At 32.8% G+C, this 19,498-nt stretch overlaps 2 protein-coding genes across 2 annotated transcripts; both read right to left on the reverse strand.

The window, feature by feature from the left end:
- Positions 1–4,646: 4,646 nt before the first annotated feature.
- Positions 4,647–5,129, reverse strand: LOC146936108 (uncharacterized). Its single transcript, XM_085749144.1, has one exon. It carries the CDS (start codon positions 5,127–5,129, stop codon positions 4,647–4,649), a length of 483 nt encoding a protein of 160 aa, XP_085605270.1.
- A 6,350-nt stretch (positions 5,130–11,479) lies between these two features.
- LOC146936109 (Leucine-rich repeat (LRR) family protein) lies at positions 11,480–17,558 on the reverse strand. The gene is made up of 9 exons (XM_085751122.1): positions 17,401–17,558; positions 16,103–16,172; positions 15,882–15,928; positions 15,470–15,578; positions 15,291–15,376; positions 14,671–14,761; positions 13,861–13,946; positions 11,978–12,064; positions 11,480–11,894 (listed from the first exon to the last, which is right to left on the reverse strand). Exons 1-9 carry the CDS (start codon positions 17,497–17,499, stop codon positions 11,784–11,786), a joined length of 786 nt encoding a protein of 261 aa, XP_085607248.1. The 5' UTR covers positions 17,500–17,558; the 3' UTR covers positions 11,480–11,783.
- Between the last annotated feature and the right edge of the window lie 1,940 nt (positions 17,559–19,498).

The raw sequence follows: 19,498 nt of genomic DNA on the forward strand, positions 1-19,498 counted from the left end.
ATGTCAGCAAAATATTAAAGAAATGTGCTTCTTTATTTGTAAATAAAAGACCTTAACAAGATACCAAGCGCACCATTAAAACACAATCTTTGGATTGCTAAGAATTAACTGCAAGCGGTACTCTCAACGTAATGATCAAACATTGGTGATAAGTCCTGTCAAATAATAGTCACCTTTGGGCGTCCTATTATCCACATGGATAATTACGTTATAATCACCACATATTTACCATCACAGGTATGTAAGTATTCGGCCAAGTTGTGCCTTCCTTGGGGCCGACGACAACTCGCATAAATAATTACACACTACATCTTTTGTAACTTCAGTTGAGTCGAATCTACGCAACAGAGGTTACTTGGGCAACATTGTTGTTTCAACCGTCTCAACCGCAATTACTAGATAATCTTAATATATATTAAATGAGATGATAAGTCCTGTCAAATAATAGTCACCTTAGGGTATCCTATTATTCACATGGAAAATTACTTTAAAATCACCACACATTTATTATCATATGCACAGAACTATCCGGCCAAGTTGTGCCTTCCTTAGGGCCGACGACAACCCGCATGAATAATTCCATGCTACGTCTTTTGTAAGTTCAGTTGAATCAAATCTACACAACAGAGGTTACTTTGGCAACATGTTGTTTCAACCAAAACAACCGCAATTACTTGACATTTCACAGTAAATTAAATGGGAATGGTCTTAAATTTACAAAGCACTACTGACATAATGTAGGCTGAATTAGTCCATTATGTTGCTAAGTAACCATAAGGTCACTCGACAACCCTTAAGTGTGAAGAAAAATTCACAAGAATTTGAAAGAATATGCAAGTCACATAATCACACCAATATGTGTAAGACAATACATTTACATATATCGCATAATAGCAACAACAAACATAGCATGAAATATTTTCAAAATGCATGATAAGACAAAATATTATTGTAGAAAACTTAATAACAATAAACTCTAACATCATGATCATGCTATAAGAAAAATATTCAATTTCATAACCAAAAGAAAGTTGAATCTTATATGTCAATAAATATTCATGCTATAATTGATTCACATACAACTGGATGATTCTTTAAACAAAATAAATCATAACTCTAGCATAAATATTTTCCTAAATAAAGGAAACAAACTTTATATGTCTATAACTAAACAAACAAAACTAGAATTATTATTTTCCAAACTTTAAAGAATCAAATTCTTACTTTTTGTACTAAAAATTTATTCACAATATTTTGAGAGATTCATTATTAAAAGGCAATATATATATATATATATATATCACAAATATTTTTAACTCTTTATTTGCCTACTTCTCAAAATAAACTTTATGCACAAAATCTTCGTGAATCAAAACTAATTTCAAATAGAAATTAAGCTCCAAAATATGACAATGATATTTGAAAATAATGTCAAATCAAAACAAAATACTTATTTGTTACCAACACATTTTTATTTGCTATACCCACTACGGAAAGGATATAACAACACAAAAATACTTTATAAATAAGTCAAAACTAATATTTGATTTGAAAAGATTAAAAATTCAACCATATCAGATTCCATATCAAAATCCTTAATCCCAAAATTTCTATTTGAATTCAAATATGGATGCACAGAAAAAAAAAAAATTGACATAAGCTTTCTACATGATTTAACCAATCAAAACCAATTGATTTGAAAATCAATCGAAACAAAATTGATGCAACATAAAAAAAATGTACGTATTATCATTGTTCAACTTGAAACAAGACAAAGCCATCGATATGATAATGGAAAGGGGAAAAAAATTGATGATGACACCATAATCAGTCGATTATCAACAGGAGAAAAATAATAATAATCGTGAATCCAAAACAATCGATTATTTACTGAAAAATATACCAGAGTCCCAAATTCCAAAAGGGAACTCAAAAGCTTTGCCAAGCAAATTAAAGTTTCTGAATAAAATAAAACTAAACAACCACTATGTTGAAACAATGGAATTCAGGTATGCTTAAATCAAAAATTTAGGTCCAAGTTTAAATCGTACTTCTGTATTTGAATTCGATAACAAAATAACTCAAACAACACACACAAAATTGGACAGCCACATAAAATAATTCATGATGATCATATATTCTTATCAAAAATAACAACTCAGCAAGACATCCTTATGTGTTTATATATTTGTTCAAATCAATTAATAAAGGCAATTCTAAACACAAATATTTGGAAGTCAAATTAAGAGTTTCTAAGCAAACTTCAACAAAGCAAAATTACTAAAGCTGCGTAGCATATGGATCCATAATATATGACGCAAAAGCATACTGAACGCAACTATAGTTACTGGACAATCGCAGATAAAGGAAAAATAATAATAAATGGTTACGGTATGTCGGCACCGAATCAAACAAAATTAAACCCCCAAATAAAACATGATAAGAAAGGGTTTATACGAAAGAATGAATCGGAGAAACTAAATCGACATATGAATATTATTCAATCAAATTTTTCAATCAACCTAATAAATCAAACATGAAGACCTGCTCTGATACCACTTGTTGGAAATTTGGAAATTTAGGTCTTAATAAAATAGATTTCATAAAGCATGTTCAATAATCATGAATTAATAGCGGAAGCAAACAAAGCATTGAATATGATTATGATCGGATTACGACATGTTTGATTTATCAAGATGTTAGGAATTAGGGTATTAGGAATACCTGGATGAAGCTTTGATGACATCCCTCTCAACAACAACGAGGAGAAACGATCTGAAATACACAACATAGGTTAGCGGCGGCTGATTTGGTTCTTCCTCAACCGGTACCTTTATGCCTCAAGTTCTCTTCAGATGGGGAGAAGAGAGAGTTTGCCGTGTACGGTGTATTGGGGACCATAGCCTCTTTTATATTGGATGGCCATTAGGGTTTCCCATTATTCCGTTAATGGGTCATCCGGACATCCACTCATTGAGTCAATATCAACTAATTAAATAATTAATTATCCAAAATAGAAATCTAATTAGCCTTATTACTTAATTTGATCACTAATCAATTAAGGCTCTAAATTGATAAATAACTAATATAATTATTATTACGATATTTGCCCACATAATGATATTGGAATATTATTAAATAATAAAATATTCCAACAAAAGTACCTAGCCTTAAAGATACGAGAGACAAGCGAGTGAGGCTCCGTAAGAAATTTCCATCCTTGCTTACCCAACATTGCAAGATTGAAAGCTGAGAGATCTTTGAAACCCATACCACCATGTGTTTTATGCATCGATAACTTTTCCCAACTCAACCAATTAATGCCCCGATGAGAAGTTTTGCCATGGCCCCACCAAAACGTGTTCATCATCCGTTCAATAGCGGTAACCAACGTAGTTGGTAATTGAAATAAACTCATAACATAAGACGGAATAGCTTGGAGCACAGACTTGATCATAACCTCACGCCCTGCCTTAGAAAGGCACTTGCTACTCCACGAATTAATATGTTGCCACACCCGGTCTTTAATATAAGCAAATGTGGTTGTTCTATCTCTGCCAATCATAGACGGCATGCCTAAATACCTTCCAGTACCCAAAACAGCTCGGACCGCCAAAATGTTTGTAATATTGTTCTTTAAAGTATCTGCCACATTCCTACTATAGAATATTTCAGACTTCGGTAAGCTGATTGCTTGTCCGAAAGCTGCCTCATAGATGTTAAGAACATTCTTCATGACCTGAGCCTGACTTTCCTCTGACTTAAAAAACAGAAAACAGTCGTCAGCAAAAAGAAGGTGAGATACAGAGGGTGCCCCTCTGCAAATACTAGTACCAGAAATAAGCTCGTGTTCCTCAGCATCCCTAATCAAGAAACATAAACCTTCCGCGCCAATCTTTCATAGATGCCTGTGAATTTCCCTTCGGAATGAGTGCTATATTCGTCATGTTCAGATTAGGTGGGAAAGAACCTGTGTCAAGCCAAACGCAACATTCCTTGAATATTTCATCACTGCATAAATTCCAAAATTGTTGATAGAAGCCCGGATTATATCCGTCAGGACCGGAACATTTATCCGGATGCATAGAAAACATTGCCACTCGAAACTCTTCCTTGGTAAACAGCGCAGTGAGCATCACGTTATCCTCCTCAAACACGGACTGTCGGATAACTTGGATAACCGGGTCTATAACATTATTATGTTTTTGGAACAACTCCAAAAAATAATTTTTAGCAACATCGCACATTCCTTTACTGTCAGAAAACTTATTACCTGAATCATCCTCAAGGGAAAGAATGCGGTTAACTTTCTTCCTAGCGATGGCAGAGGCATGGAAGAATTTCGTGTTACGGTCACCATATCTATACCAATGGGTTTTAGCCCGTTGGCGCCAATACACATCATCTTGGGACAGTAGCCTACTCATCTTCTTCCTAAGACCAACAAGTTGATCTTGATCAGACCCTGAACTGTTAAGCCGTATGTTATGAATTTGCCGACAACATTCTTCGATGTCCAGCTTCAACTTATTACAATTATTTCTATTCCAGGCCACCATAGTTGTTGCACACTCTCATAGTCTAGGCATAACCGAGTTATCTTTGTATAAGTGACAGGCATCATTAACGAGCTCCTTAAATCCCGGTTAAGAGTACCATGCATTTTCATAACGAAACCCACGCTTATGGAGGTGATGGCGCTGCACAGGATTTATATTCAACAAAATGGGATAGTGATCCGACGACGGGGATGCAAGATTCTCTAACATGGCTGAAGGAAAAAGGTTGAACCAACCATTATTAGCTAGTGCTCGATCAAGTCGTTCCTCTGCCGCACGAGATGTTCCCAAACTTTTGAACCAAGTGTAGGGATAACCCTCCACAAGCACGTCCACCAAACCAAATTCTAATACAGCTTGCCTAAAGCCATTAATCAACCAATTAGAACGTATATTTCTTCCTCTTTTTTCACTTGCATCCATTATGTCGTTAAAATCACCCAAGATGCACCAAGGCCCGGTAAATTGATTAGACAAATTACGAAGGAAATCCCACACAAGTCTTCTACGTCCCCGTTCAGGGTACCCGTAGTAACCGGTGAGCCTCCACAAACCAAGAACAGAATCCATAACATCAACAGAGATATGATTTTGTGAATAGTTAACAATTTGACAATTAAAGGACGCGCGCCAAAATAAAGCAAGGCCACCGCCTCTACCAATACGATCAACAGAAAAGCAAAAATCAAAGCCAAGCAAGTAACGTAATTCTTCAATTTTATTTCGGTGGACTAGCATCTCAGTCAAAAATAAGAGGTCCGGATTGAAGTGCCGAACTAGGTACTTTAAATCTGGAATTGCATTCGGGCTACCCAAACCCCTGCAATTCCAACTTATGAGACTCATTTTCCTCGACAACTAATCGTCTTCATAATCAAACCCTTTTTGGAAGCAAATTTAGAAATCAGTCGTACAAACATCCAAACAATTAGAGTCGTAATTGAACTCCACTACCATGACAACATAATTCAAGGATTACAAACCACTCCATCCAACTACCATGTAATCATTAGTCACGAGAATCTCACATAATGCAATTTGAATTCATCAACACAATTCTTTGGAAGCTAGCAGAACTAATATGCATGGAATTGAAATTGAAAAAACTAACCGGCCAAGGCACAAGGGAACATAAAGAATAGCGATCAAGGTTGAGAAACAATCTGATCGAACAACAAGCTCTCACAATTGGGTGACGGCACCGAAACCCTAGGAGAGAACAACAAGCTCTGACAATCTGGAGAGAAATTTCACAGAACGAGACATTGATAGGGGATTCGCCTGAGATTAGAGAATCAAGAAGGGAAAAGGTTAGAGAGAAATTTGGTGGCTTTTTTTCTTTTGCATATGCATGAATACCATCGTAAATCTAAATGAAGACATCAAACTCAACAATGTTAACATTGTCCATTGAGATAAGCTTTATAAACCCATGATTCTTTTCTACTAAAGGAAATTATGTTCGAGACACTAAAAGAAAAGACATACATATTTCATAAACTTAGATTGGAAAGGGGAAATTCAATGCAAATCATTAATAATAGCATCCTCAATACATATAATGGCATCAAATTCTAAAAACTATTTTGTAAATCACCTTATTTAATTGTTGAAACTAAATAGGGATTTTTTTGTTGATGAAACTAATTGCTCCAAAATACATTTTCAACCCAGCTGACATTATCCCAACTACGATATACACCATCCTTCCTTACAGACCAATAGACTCTTGTATGGCGTCCATCTTCCTTAGGATCATACAAGTTGAATGTTGCATGTAGCGGATGATAATGCGTCCATGTCAACTCTCCTCGTCTAAGAGCAAGGTTGGAAACGAAACCCAAGGGTTGTCGTAGTTTCAAAATGTATTTTGGTTTTTCATTCAGAATGCGGAAACGTAACGCTCCTGAATCACGTGGTAAGTCGTTTTGAATAGAGAACATAAGTATTTTTCCGGCATGAGAGGGAGATTTTAGTGGAATAGAGACGACTCTACTACCAAAAGTTGAATTATTGAAACACATAGCAATCACAAGTAGTACCAAGAAAGATACATGGATTGAAATGGACATTTTGTTGGACTAGAAGCTTTTAACAATCACTTGCTTTTTCTACTTTCTCCCCCACTCCATTCTATTCTATTTATACTTGAAATTTCAGTTGTACTACTAAATACTAGCTAATGCGAAAATTATTACTAATACAAACGTAACTAAAATAAAGCTTCAATAGGCATTGATTGTTCCTTAAAAAAACAGGCATTGATTGTGACCATATATGAGAGGATGATCTTTTAACAAAATTTTTTTTTGAGAAATTTTAACAATTATTAATGTTTTTTCTATTTTTTCTTCCACTCAAATTTATTTTTTCTTTTGGTGTTAAAAGTTGTTTGACTTCGGCGTAAGTGTTGGCTGTTAAGTTGTTTGATTCTTTCGAACGATTCGTCATTTCTTTGTTGGAATTTATTGACCACTGAAATCTGATTACTTTTGATTGACTCAATTTTATTCTCTTTATATTTTAGAGATGTTACTAACTTACTGATACCAGTAGGGGTGGGCATCGGTTCGGTTCGGTTCGGGTTCGGGCCCAAACCCCCAAACCGAACCAACCCACGGGTTATGAACAATAACCCTATTGAACCTAGTTTTTAAATCGGGTCATTCGGGTTCGGGTCATTCGGGTTCGGGTAGAAACGGTTCGGGCCTACGGGTTGATGAAGATGATGAAAAATTCAGAACCAGCCATAGATCCGAACAAACAACATAAGAATAGAAACAACAACCACCATAAATCCAGCTACCACTCCTCAAATATTCCCAACGTTGGTAGCAACAAACAACAACAACCAGCCTCACCAAACAAGAGAAGAGAAACAAACATAGAGATTAACACAAGTAATAGAGAGAAGAAAGGTCCAAACAATTTTCCAGAAAGTTTGTAGATTTCATAATCATTTATGCATTTTTAGAAATTGATAAAACTAGAAGGAAAGGAATCAATGATAAAACTAGAAACTGAGGAAGAAGGAAGAATGATTGAAGCTAAGGAAAAAGAAGAAGAAGAGATAAGGATCAGAGAAGAAAGAGATAGTCGAAGAAAGAAACAAATGGAAAAAGAAGATCTAGATCTAGATCTAGTTTTTTTTTTTAATTTATGATTTTATTGTATTTTTTTTAAGGAGATTTTATTGTATGTTATGATGTTGGACTGGAAATTTACTTGGGGGCCGTAAGCAATTAGGCCTGAAAACTAACAATAAAAATATTAAAATAATAATAATATCGGTTTGGTCGGGTTCGTTCGGGTTCCGATGGGTCTAAAACATCAAACCGAACCGAACCGAATATACCCATAATAACCCGTAAAATTTACCCGTTCAACCCGTAACCCGTTTTAACCCGAACCGAATGTGTAAACTAGCATCGGGTTTGTCGGGTAAATTCGGGTTGACCCGTATTTGCCCACCCCTAGATACCAGTTAATGTGAAAAATGTCCCTAATACAAAATACCTAAAACAAGGCTAAATTAACCGTGACCATATATGAGAGGGGGGGGAAATAGTAGTTGTAAGGATTCCATTTCCATATATTCGTTTCTGTGCTTCTTTTTGGGATTAACAAATAATAAGTCATTATATTACTTAAGATGAACATTGTATTATCTCTTTGTAACCAAAAAAAGAAGTCATAGTATTTGTTTTTATTTTTATTTTTGGAAACAAGTTATAGTATTTTCATTTCTTTTGATATCCGTATGACATTGTTTTAAAAATAATTTCTATTCGCAACATTCATCATTTTACTTTCCACCCATAAAAAAAAAATACATTTGACTTTCTTTTTTAATAATAATTTATTTCTTAGTTTTTTTTTATTTACCTTGATATACTGGCCGATTATAATAATTAAATGATGGAAATTATTTTTAGTAAATCGTATCAGAGAAATTTTTCTCTTAAAATCAAAAGTAAAAAAAGAGAAGAGAAAATAAGTTTTTCTCCTAAATTGAATGAAAAGAAACAAAGCAAACGTATCCGCATTTATGCCATAGGATCTCTTTTGGCAAAAACTTACCTTCAATTACGAATATTAATTTAATAATTTATTTCTTAATTTTTCTCTTTCTACTACTAATTTAAGAATATTAACTACCGTTCAATTACGTTTTTTCTTTTGAAGGAAGGATACCGTTCAATTACGTTATTATCATTCATTTAAATAATTAAAATCAACTTCTTTTCGGACCAAAACACAATCATTTTCAATTTCAGTTTTTTTTTTTCCTATTCTCTTTTTTCTTTCCACTCATTAGTTTTCAAAATTTTAATATATTACCTTCTTTTTTTAGAAGCAAAAATGGTATATATTCACACTAACAAAGATGCCTCTTTAGTACAAGACGTACTAAATAGGTCGCTCAATAAGAAAAATAAAAACAGGCATTAGCCGATACCCAAACAAGACAATGGGTCCGACCGCCACGGCTGACAACCATATACAAAATTGGCATTATTAGCCCTCAACCACCAATATGAATGAAATTTTAGCTTTTCCATAAGCTCCGTAATGGAAGTGTAAGTATTATTAAATATTCTATTGTTATGTTCTTTACATATTAGTCAAACACAAAGGAGCCAAATTAACTGGAGGAATGATCGATGAGTCCTCAAACCACCTAAGTAGTTATTAATTTGGAAAAAGTGAGCACCGAGATGAGCACCGAAACTTTGATGATCAACACCTGAAACACCTACCCACAACCAAACTTGCTACCAAAGGGAGCGCAAAGTATCACAGTGAAGAAACCGATGTTGAGCACTTTCGACATGTCTACATCCCGCCAAACAAGAAATGTCCTCAGCAGGTATTATCCCATTCAATAAATTGATTTTTGTTGGCAACCTGTCACGTAGCAAACGTCAAGCTAAAATAAAAACCTTTAACGGCACCTGAGTGTGCCAAATGAGGTTCTTTGAAACATCCAACAAAGGAAATCATGAGAAGTTAGCAACTAATAACTGAACGTACCGAATACCCCTGCAATTTCAATTACAAATCAACAAGATTTTTGCATATTTAAATAAACTAATATTTTATAAAAGATCAATGCTTATTCTTACAAATGATAGGTAAGACAACATTTTTCCCTATTAAGACAAAACACAACAATGCGAAGGTATCCTTCTTATAAAATAAGTCAAATAAATCTCAATTTAGTTTTGTGGAATACACAGTTGTGGTGGGTGAAATAGGCATGATAAAACAGTTCTTCACTTTCTTCTCCAAATGATTCATAAAATACTATAACATTTTCCTTTATAAAAATAATATACTAGTATTGATATTTTAAAAAATACTCATTAGTTTTTAAAAAAAAAAAATCATATTGCTTTAATAAATCAATTACACATCAATGGACCCGTGCATAGCGAATGCATGGAGATTTTGCTGGTTCAACATATTAAATCATTCCCCTTAGAAATATGAAGAACCAAAACTCCCATAGTTGTAAAGTGATTTCAGAGTTTCTCCTTGACGACTTGAGGTTTCATATCTTTACTATGGCTCCTCGTAACCGTCTTCTTAACTCTATAAGGTATGTTTGCAAACCTAGGGCTGCTACAATTGACAGCTCCCATTTTGCTCAAGTGTATGAACGTCGTGGATGTTCCAAAAGATAGTGTCAATGACCACTTTGAAAGGACTGATTTAGGAACACCTCAAAGAATGGGACATTTAATCGGTACTTGTGATGGTATATTGCTGCTAATTTCGAGAATTTCTAAACAAATTTATGTCGTCAACTCCATCCTCAAGTGTTGGCTTAGAATTCCTCCCTTTCCCGATTTACAATTAGGAAGGATATTTGACCATCAATGTAGCATGTGTGTTGGAGTATGCCTCATATATAGAAGACACTGAAGAAGGCAACGGGGGGAGAGGCTGGGGGTACGGGGAGCGATAGCCCCTCGCGGTACGGTTCAGAGGTAATATTGTAAACTGAATCGTAGTAGTACTATATATACAACTTGTAACACTGAAACCCTAATTCTTATAACAATAATAGAAACGAAACTATAGTTGTTCTATAGTCGCAGAGGTAGACACAATTGGCTAAATTGCGTTAACTAATATCGTGTGTTCATTGTCTTTCTCTTCGTTCTCTTATTTAATCTTTTGGTGCTAGTTGTTGTTCTAACGTGTTCCTCACACTGCGAAATCATCTTGCGAGTTTCTTTTGTGGATCAACGATCAAATCATATTGCGAGTTGTTGCTGCTTTTGAATGCATTAAAAACATATATTTTGGTTATAATGTGAAGACCAGGCAATTGACTAAGATTGAGGACATTGGAATGGGCAATTTTGAAGTTGGTCTCACACTAACAGTCTAGTTTTATTGTGAAGTATTCTGACATAACTAAGTTTCTTGGTATAACATATGCAGTAATATTATTTATATCTCTATTCATAATCAAGTCATGACAGAAACATGCAATAGCTTTTGATCAATTAACATGCAATAGTTTGAATAGAGTTTATGACAATAGTTTCATCTGCTTGTACACAAATGCAGAGATGGAACACCGTGCACACTTTATAGGTGTCTTTGGTTTCACCTACATGAAAGGAATTTTATGTCTCAAAGTGCAGTCAAGGGATTTGAATCCTCATAATAAATTTCAATATAGGAGGAAAACATACATATATGGATTTGACTGGGGTTTCACCACTTGTAGGATTGAGGTCTGGGGCTTTTATGGCGGGACATGAAGCTCTCAAAGCAGCGTCAAGCAAATGAGTCAAACATGAGAGAGTGTGTTTGAACAATCAACACGTTTTCACAAGTACTAGAGAATAATCTCCCCCAATGGCTCAGCTTTCCTCTTGACACATTATTTGCAGCAAACAAGGTAACAACAAAGGAACACAATTTCTATTATTGACTTATAATTTAAGGAGTAGAGAATGCAGTACCTCCCATATTACACCAAAACAGTCTTAATTTACAACTGCCAATGCATATAACACCCTTTTCATTGTTGACAAAATAGCAACAAATCATGTATATGAAATCTTTGGACTATTGTTGGACATTGATTCCATTTATAATCTAACATATTTGCAGGTAAAATGTACAATGCTTCAACCAAAGTTCATCAAAATGTACCACTGAAAATCATATATCACAAGCGGTTCAGGAAAATTCGAGACGATTTCATAGATCGACACCCTCATCGAGACCTTTGGAACCGATCATTACGTTTGAATCAATTTGTTTGTCAAATTTCTTTTTCCGTCTTGCTTCAAACTCTTGAAACCCGTCCATCTGGATCATTGACAAATGCTTTAATTGCATTGAAACATAGAAAAGTGAAAAAGAAGAGTAGAAATCCGGAAACAAGAGCATACCTGTTGAAATTGATCCATTGATATAGGATTACCATGCAGTGATAGGTTTTGAAGAGCTTTGCAATCTTTCAATAGATTCATAGGTATCTGCCCAAAAGGAAACCAAGGTATCACTAAGACATTCAGGATTACATAAACTCGTAGAATCGGACCAGTAAAATCCTAAGAGTTCGCTTAATACAGAATTTTATTAAAAGCATGGTACCTACACCTAATTTACACTATGTGCATAGCAAATATTCAACATTCTAACTTAGTAACAAAGCAAACCACAATAGCGAAACAGACAAATAATTAAACTAAGATGGGTTCCCAGACTAGACAAGAACACAAATATTATTGCACGCCAATTCAAACTTAACGGACAAATTCATAAATCATGAGACATGCTTAAAAAGCATTAGAACAATTGTAAATATTGATTTAGAAATTGGTGCATCATTCAATCAACTCTTCCAAATGATAGTGGCGAATAACCATTCATGCATGTTGAAAGAATAAAACTTGATATTCCTCATATTCAAGCTACATTATCTTCACGAAAATATACGCATTCCCCTTTGTATGGAAAAACCTAACGCAAAGAAAAAAACAGGTTCACTTCATTCATTGTACCTAATTGTAAAATGCAGCTAGTCATCGAGGGAAGTTAATTTGGTGGACAAAGAAAACTCCAAGCATTAATTCAAGTAATTTCAAAGTTTATCCTTTGATCAGAACATATTGAGTTCAAATTCTTCAAAAGCAAAAATGGTAAACAAAATTCAAGTCTGCAAAGTTTAAATGCTGAAAACTTGACAAGACAAACTACTATATAACAGTGACAATCAGTTCCACCAGATGAATTCAGACAGTTAAAGGCAATGGGGTCCTAAAGGATCTGGGGTTTGTCCTCGATGAGGTATGGACCGGAATATTGTGTAACTTGCAGTATGGCCTCGGCAGTGTAAGTACTTGTGTATAAATTATTTCTATAACAAAAGATAAAATAAAAATAAATTGTATTCATTTAAGCTATAAGCTGTTTTTATAAGCTATCCTAGGGAGTTTATGGAATTAACCTTACAAGTGTTGTGCCAATAGATAAGCTGAAATATGTAAATCCAAACAGGCTCAAGGTCTGTCCCAATTCTTACCCGATTATCCCAAATGCAATTTAACTTGGCTCTTGTATTTATAAAGCTCTTGTTTTAATAGACATTCCCGTCATAATTTGTGAATTCCATATATGTTTTTTCCTTTGAGGAAGACAGGTAGAATATAAAAAACATATCTAACCACAACAGTACTCTTTAATGAAAATCAAATCTTATATTATCTCATAGAATTGGTTTCCACATATTTTAATTATTTTTTCGAGAATGTAATAAGGATTTAGAATCTAGTATAAATATAAATAAGAATCAGTGTGTTATCTTTTGTAATATATTATTCACATTAATATCAATATAATTTTATTATTCTGAATGTTCCTTTTCCTCTCTCTCTATACTTAAAGACTAAACCCTATAATAAAACAGAATCAATTTGAGCAAATATGTCCCCGTTGTTACAGCCTAGTGGTTTAGCTCTGACGACATTTTATGTGGAATCCCGGGCTTGAACTCGGGTCACCACATCCCCCTCCCCGTACGTGTGTTTATTTTAGCATGTTGGCCACTAGTCCAATAGCAAAAAAAAGGGTGAAACAAATATGTGGTTTCACACTACAGTTGGATGTTCCTCATAAAAGGTCAACAAAGCGTTCCTCATAAGAGGTCAACAAAGCATGATGGAGATTCAAAAAGCACTCACAAAATAAATAAATAAATAAAAATTGATAAAAGAGAACAATGAAACAATCAAGTCCAGCATTACATCACTAAGGTATTAAAACAAAATACCTGCTTCACATTATTGTTGTCTAAGCAAAGTGACTTCAAGTGAGAGAGATTGCAAACTGACGAAGGAAGATCTTCAATAAGATTATCTGAAATGTTTGCAAAAAGTCTGAAATTAGCTTATTCAGAATCAGTTTGAAGCCAAATAATAATAAAGGTGGCGCAAAATGTTCTAAATATCCAGATTTGACAATCATAGAAATAGCCAATCACAAGAGAAATGGTTTTATGGTATACTGTAATAATTCTTCACCCCAAAATATTGTGGTTTGCTTAAATTATAACCAAATTGAGACTCTTCAGTAAATTATATTAAACTAGACCAAGTAACTAGAAAGCATAAAACAATACAAACGGCATGGCATCAATTTAGAGATTAGATGTAAGAGCTGAAAAGTAATCTCAAACTTAGAGTCTTAAAACCAACATTGCAAGGTCTCGAATTTCTTATGCAAGGTCTCGGGTTTGAGCCTTGTGGTTGGGAGGGAAGACCTCAATAAAGGTGGCCAACCAGGTTTAAATTTGTCTTAAAGCAATCTAATCTTGAATTTATATCTACAACAGATTTATATCTTCCATTAAACAAAAACTTCCATTGGAATAGAAATAAATATAACAAGGCAGATTCTCCGCATTGAACTGACAATCAACACAATCCAGTAAAATTAAATAAACACAATAGTTTTGTAAAAAAATCTCTCCAAACTATTTCCAATTTTTACAGCGAAAGAGCGTAAGGGAAAACAGACATGCACTACCATGCTCATGCAATTCAGAAATGAACAAATCGTGTCAAACTATCAATCAACATACCATTGGCCTGTAATTCTTCCAAAGAGAAGCAACTCCCAACAGATTCCGGAAGTGACTGTAACTTGTTATTTGAGACGTTTAAAATCAACAGCTACATTATCAAACAAGATATCATACTTTAAAAGTTATAAAGGTGGGCATTTCATATCATAATTTCAGCTAACAATGGAAGATTATGATCCAAGCCTCATGCAAATCCAAGTCATAGGTCAATATGTCATATACATCCATCGTTTATATTTAAAGATAAGAAAAGTAACGACAATAAATAATCTTGAGTGTTAAAAGGGTGTCTTTAACATTCCTTCGATTAGAAAGTAAGCATGTCAACAGAAAACGGATATTATCTAACAAGCATGGACAACAAACACAGGTTACATCACAAATGACGTGACAAATACTGAATAATGATGTGTTGTGTCTTCAAATGTATGACATGGAGAAAGCTTCATTTCTGAAATGTCTTGGCTTAAAATGATGCTCTCAACTCTTCAAAATCTGACAAGTATGCAGTGATGATAACATCTACACATAATGCATTATGCATATAATCATCCAAATTGCATAAGCAATATAAAAGTTTGATGATATCTAGGTTTTGTTATTTATAATTTACTTACGTTTCTCAAACTGCCAATAGTTGCCGGCAAGGATGTTAACAAATTCCCTGCGATGGATAAGCGTTCAAGCCTTACTAACTGGCCCACTAAAAACAAAATACACTGTAAGTTAGTACATAAAAGAGGGACAATAAAATCTCTTTCAAATAATATATTATTGTCTTAAAGGAGAGAATTACATTCATCTGGCAAGGAAGAAATTCGATTTCCATCAAGGTTCACGAGTTTAAGAGATTGGAGTTTCCCCAAGTTCACTGGAAGTCTATCGATGAGGTTGTCCGCTAATATCTGCGATGTTGGTGAAACTTCAGTATGCAATATTATTTTTTATCAATCGTTGGCAACTTCAGTACAGCACTAATAAAAATGATAATGCAACCATTACCAACATTCTACCATGGAAAAACAAATGAAAGATAGCATTGTGCTTAGATCCATAAGATGTGTCCAAAAAGCATGAGTTCAAAATGAATAAACAAAATTTAATGGTTCCACTTGAATCAATGAGTAGCTAAACTTCCAAACATAAGATAAAATGTAGTGTTTAAGAAATAAATGCTGGAAGGATAAAGTAAAATCTCATGTTCTTACCAGGCGCTGCACATTAATCAATTTGCTAATTTCCACGGGAATGTCAACTGCAGTCAATAAAATAAACTTATTAGCAATAAAATAACAGCATCAACAATGATAATGATAACCTTTTAAGAGGAAAAGCACTTCTCTTTGAGGTTAAAATATTATTACAACTACTTCAGAGTAAAGCTTTCTTAACCAAAACGTATGTACAAAAGGAAAGAAAAATTGTTTACCTATTCGATTATGCGTTAAGTCAAGAGTCCGAACAGATCTGTCTAAATCGATGATTTCATCTGGAAAAGTCTGTTTTTCAAGGAAAATGAAAGATAGCAAGGTAAGTATGTTTCCTCAAAAAAATACACACACAGAAACTTCAAGCACGTATAAATACAGGATATCTTCGACCGAGAGTTTGGATTTCCTCAAGGTACAAAGATGAAAGATCCATTTAACGAACTAACATTCCCCCAACATATGTTCTTCCATAAAAACTAATTAACGAACTAACTATTTTTTGGGGTGAATCTAGCGTGGTTCCAATTAAAAGAGAGCACAGGTGTTCCTTTCACAAAACTGTCATTTTGGAATAAATAAAAAAACAACTGATGGTTATATAAAAATTTGACAAAGTGAATCTCTATCATTCACAAACTAACTATACAAAATAATATAATCAGCTCACAATCTACTACCAAATAGAGTAACATAGTTATTTGAACATCAATTTAGGATAACACAACTCAACGCTTTCTAAACAGTTAATGCAGCTCACAACTTCACACATGCAGTTAACTCGTTTCAATGAGTAGTTAATGAATATATCAAGACTCAGCAACTCATCAATCATCAAATGAACTTAATTAAACATAAATTTGAACGTTATTAACCATGATTTCAGGTATTCCAAATACACGCAGATTAGAAAGCATGAAAATCAAGTAAAATCACTTTTAAATTTGTGGTTAGTAAATTCCATTATATGGCTATTTAGTTGCAACAATACAACAATTAACCAAATCTAACACTAATTCATTAACTATATATGTGAACTGAATTAGTGTATATTTGGTTTCACTTCTAGATGGGCCACCAAAATTGATTCTAAGGGTGTAGAATTGATTCTGACATGTTTGGTTGCTCTCGAGTATAATTGAATTTGCATCCAGAATTTGAGCTTTTGATTCTAAAATTGATTATAACACTCAAATGTATTGTTCAACTCATCATTACATAAATATATCCAAACATAAATCACTTTACATTTAACCAGAAACAATTCTCCAGAATCAATTCATCCAAAAACCAAAACATACAATTAACCTTTTTTTATTTAAAAACACAAAACAGCGAAATTCATCATCAAAACCTTTTATCATTTGAGTTGAACTTACAATACAGAATTAACCATATAAAACTTATCAATCAAATTGAAATTCAAATAACATTTCTGCATCAATAAACCTTATCCATGAACCAATCAATAAAAATTCAAATAATTAGAATCAAACAACACAAAAGAGTTAATTGATACCTTCAATTTGGAATCACGCAAAGCAACAATGCCGGTGGATCGCCAGCGTGAGATTCTAGTGGCTTTGGTTTCAGCGTTTTTGCTAGCTATACAACCCATGTTGTGGTTTTTGGTTTTGCAATTGACGAAGGTGGTGGTTTATTGGTTTTGAATGTGAAAGGTTATAGTCAAATCAAAGAGAATATAACAAAGGAAAACTGAAACCGCGTTTTCTTTTTTGGTTTTCCAACCACTCGTGAGTCATGACGTAAGTAACTTCCTACCTGTTGTACTATACCACCTCGATGTTTGATATGTAACATTCCTTGTGTAAAAAAACAACTTTTTAGATTCACGGAATAATTAATACTAGATCAAATAATATATTCGATGTTTTCATCTTCCAAAAAATTTCATTTTGCTTTTTAATTTATTATATTCAATTTTTATATGTCGCACAAAAAAGGTATATGTTGATATTATATTTAAGATATATCAAGAATATGTTAAAATTATGTGAAATGAAATAGAAAATTTAGGAGGATAGAAACGTTTTATTTTTCCCTAAAAAAAAAGATTTTATTTTATTGTTTAGAGATTAAAATCGAATTTTGTTATATTTTTTAGGTAATCATATTTTCTATTAATTAATTCCTTAAAAAAAAATTATTATCATTTAATACTATTATTAAATTTGAAGTGTAAATGTCTTCATGAACTTATCTTAATTTAGTTGGCAAGAACATTGTATTATATATGCTTGGGGTTGGGTTTTTTCACTTTGAAAAAGTGAATTTCTAACCACTATACTTTTTGGAGAAAAAAAATTGAAGTGTAAATTTCTATCAAAAATAAAGATATTAAAATGTAAATAATCGTGTCACAACCAACATAGTGTGGCATGAGTAGGATATATTTGGGACTCTTAGTCATTTGGTTTAAGTTCATTTTTCGGTCTCTGTATAAAAAAAATTGTTGGAAAAGACCGACCTTTAAATGGACATCAGCCCACTCGAGAGAATTAATCTTTACAATGGGTTTGTAGTTCACAAATGATTTTATTTTTTGTCAAGGATATTTTTAATTAACTTACCAAGAAGGGGTAATTTTTAATTGACTCAAAATCACCCATCTAACTCATTTTTCTCGTCTTTTTTGTTAAAATAAGTGATTTTCACATCTATTTCGTTTTTCTTTCGTGATTTCGTCATTTTAGTGCGGCGTTGTTTGTCTTTCTTGTTTCGTTCATGTATTTGTTCGGTTCAGATTGTCATATCAGTTTCGATCCAGTGCAGATCCAATCAATGACTTTGGCGCCATCAACGTTGCAGATCCGGAGACATAAGTATTCCAGAGACTTAAATATAGTCATATGTATAGAAAAAAATCCAAAAAAATCATAAAAATTGAAAAATAATTTTTAAAAAATAAAAAAAATCCAAAAAAATCATAAAAATATTCAGTTTTTTTTCCAAAAATTTAAAAAATCGAAAAATAATTTTTAAAAAATAAAAAAATCCAAAAGATCATAAAAATGTTCAGTTTTTTTTCCAAAAAATTAAAAAATAGAAAATGATTTTTAAAAAATAAAAAATATTCAGTTTTTCTTCCAAAAATTATAAAAAAACTATTAAGATTTTTTTTGGAAATTTAAAAAATTAGAAAAAAATCAAAAAATATAATCATATTTTTTTAAAATTAAAAAGATTTTTAAAAATTCTGGAATTTAATTTTCAAAATACAAAAAGATTTAATTTTCAAAATTAAAAAAAAGGTCAGATTTTTTAAAAAAGCATTCTGGAAAAAAAAATTAATTTTTAAAAAATCTGAATACAAATTTAGAGGTTTTTATAAAAGTCGTAGTATAAATTTTTTTCTATATTTGTATAAAAAATCTGAATTTTTCTATATTTGTATACAGATTTTTAAGAAAATTAAGATTTTTTTTCAAAAAATCTGACCTCTTTTGTAATTTTGAAAATTAAATTCCAGAATTTTTTTAAATCTTTTTAATTTTTAGAAAATCTGATTGTATTTTCTAATTTTTTCTAATTTTTAAAATTTTTGAAAAAAAATCTATTTTTTTTCGATTTTTAAATTTTTTGGAAACAAATATGAC

This window comes from Medicago sativa, chromosome 3, assembly GCF_051527215.1.
Source record: "Medicago sativa cultivar Bolivia chromosome 3, Bolivia_mono, whole genome shotgun sequence".
Lineage (NCBI taxonomy): Eukaryota > Viridiplantae > Streptophyta > Magnoliopsida > Fabales > Fabaceae > Medicago > Medicago sativa.

What these genes read in the sequence shown, in the direction of transcription:
- LOC146936109 (XM_085751122.1), bottom strand. Translation starts at nt 17,499, where the DNA reads ATGGGTTGTATAGCTAGCAAAAACGCTGAAACCAAAGCCACTAGAATC. An exon ending in TGATTAATGTGCAGCGCCTG is followed by an intron (nt 15,579 to 15,881) that starts GTAAGAACATGA and finishes CCAACATCGCAG; the next exon opens with ATATTAGCGGACAACCTCAT. An exon ending in CTATTGGCAGTTTGAGAAAC is followed by an intron (nt 14,762 to 15,290) that starts GTAAGTAAATTA and finishes TTGATAATGTAG; the next exon opens with CTGTTGATTTTAAACGTCTC.
- LOC146936108 (XM_085749144.1), bottom strand. Translation starts at nt 5,129, where the DNA reads ATGGATTCTGTTCTTGGTTTGTGGAGGCTCACCGGTTACTACGGGTAC.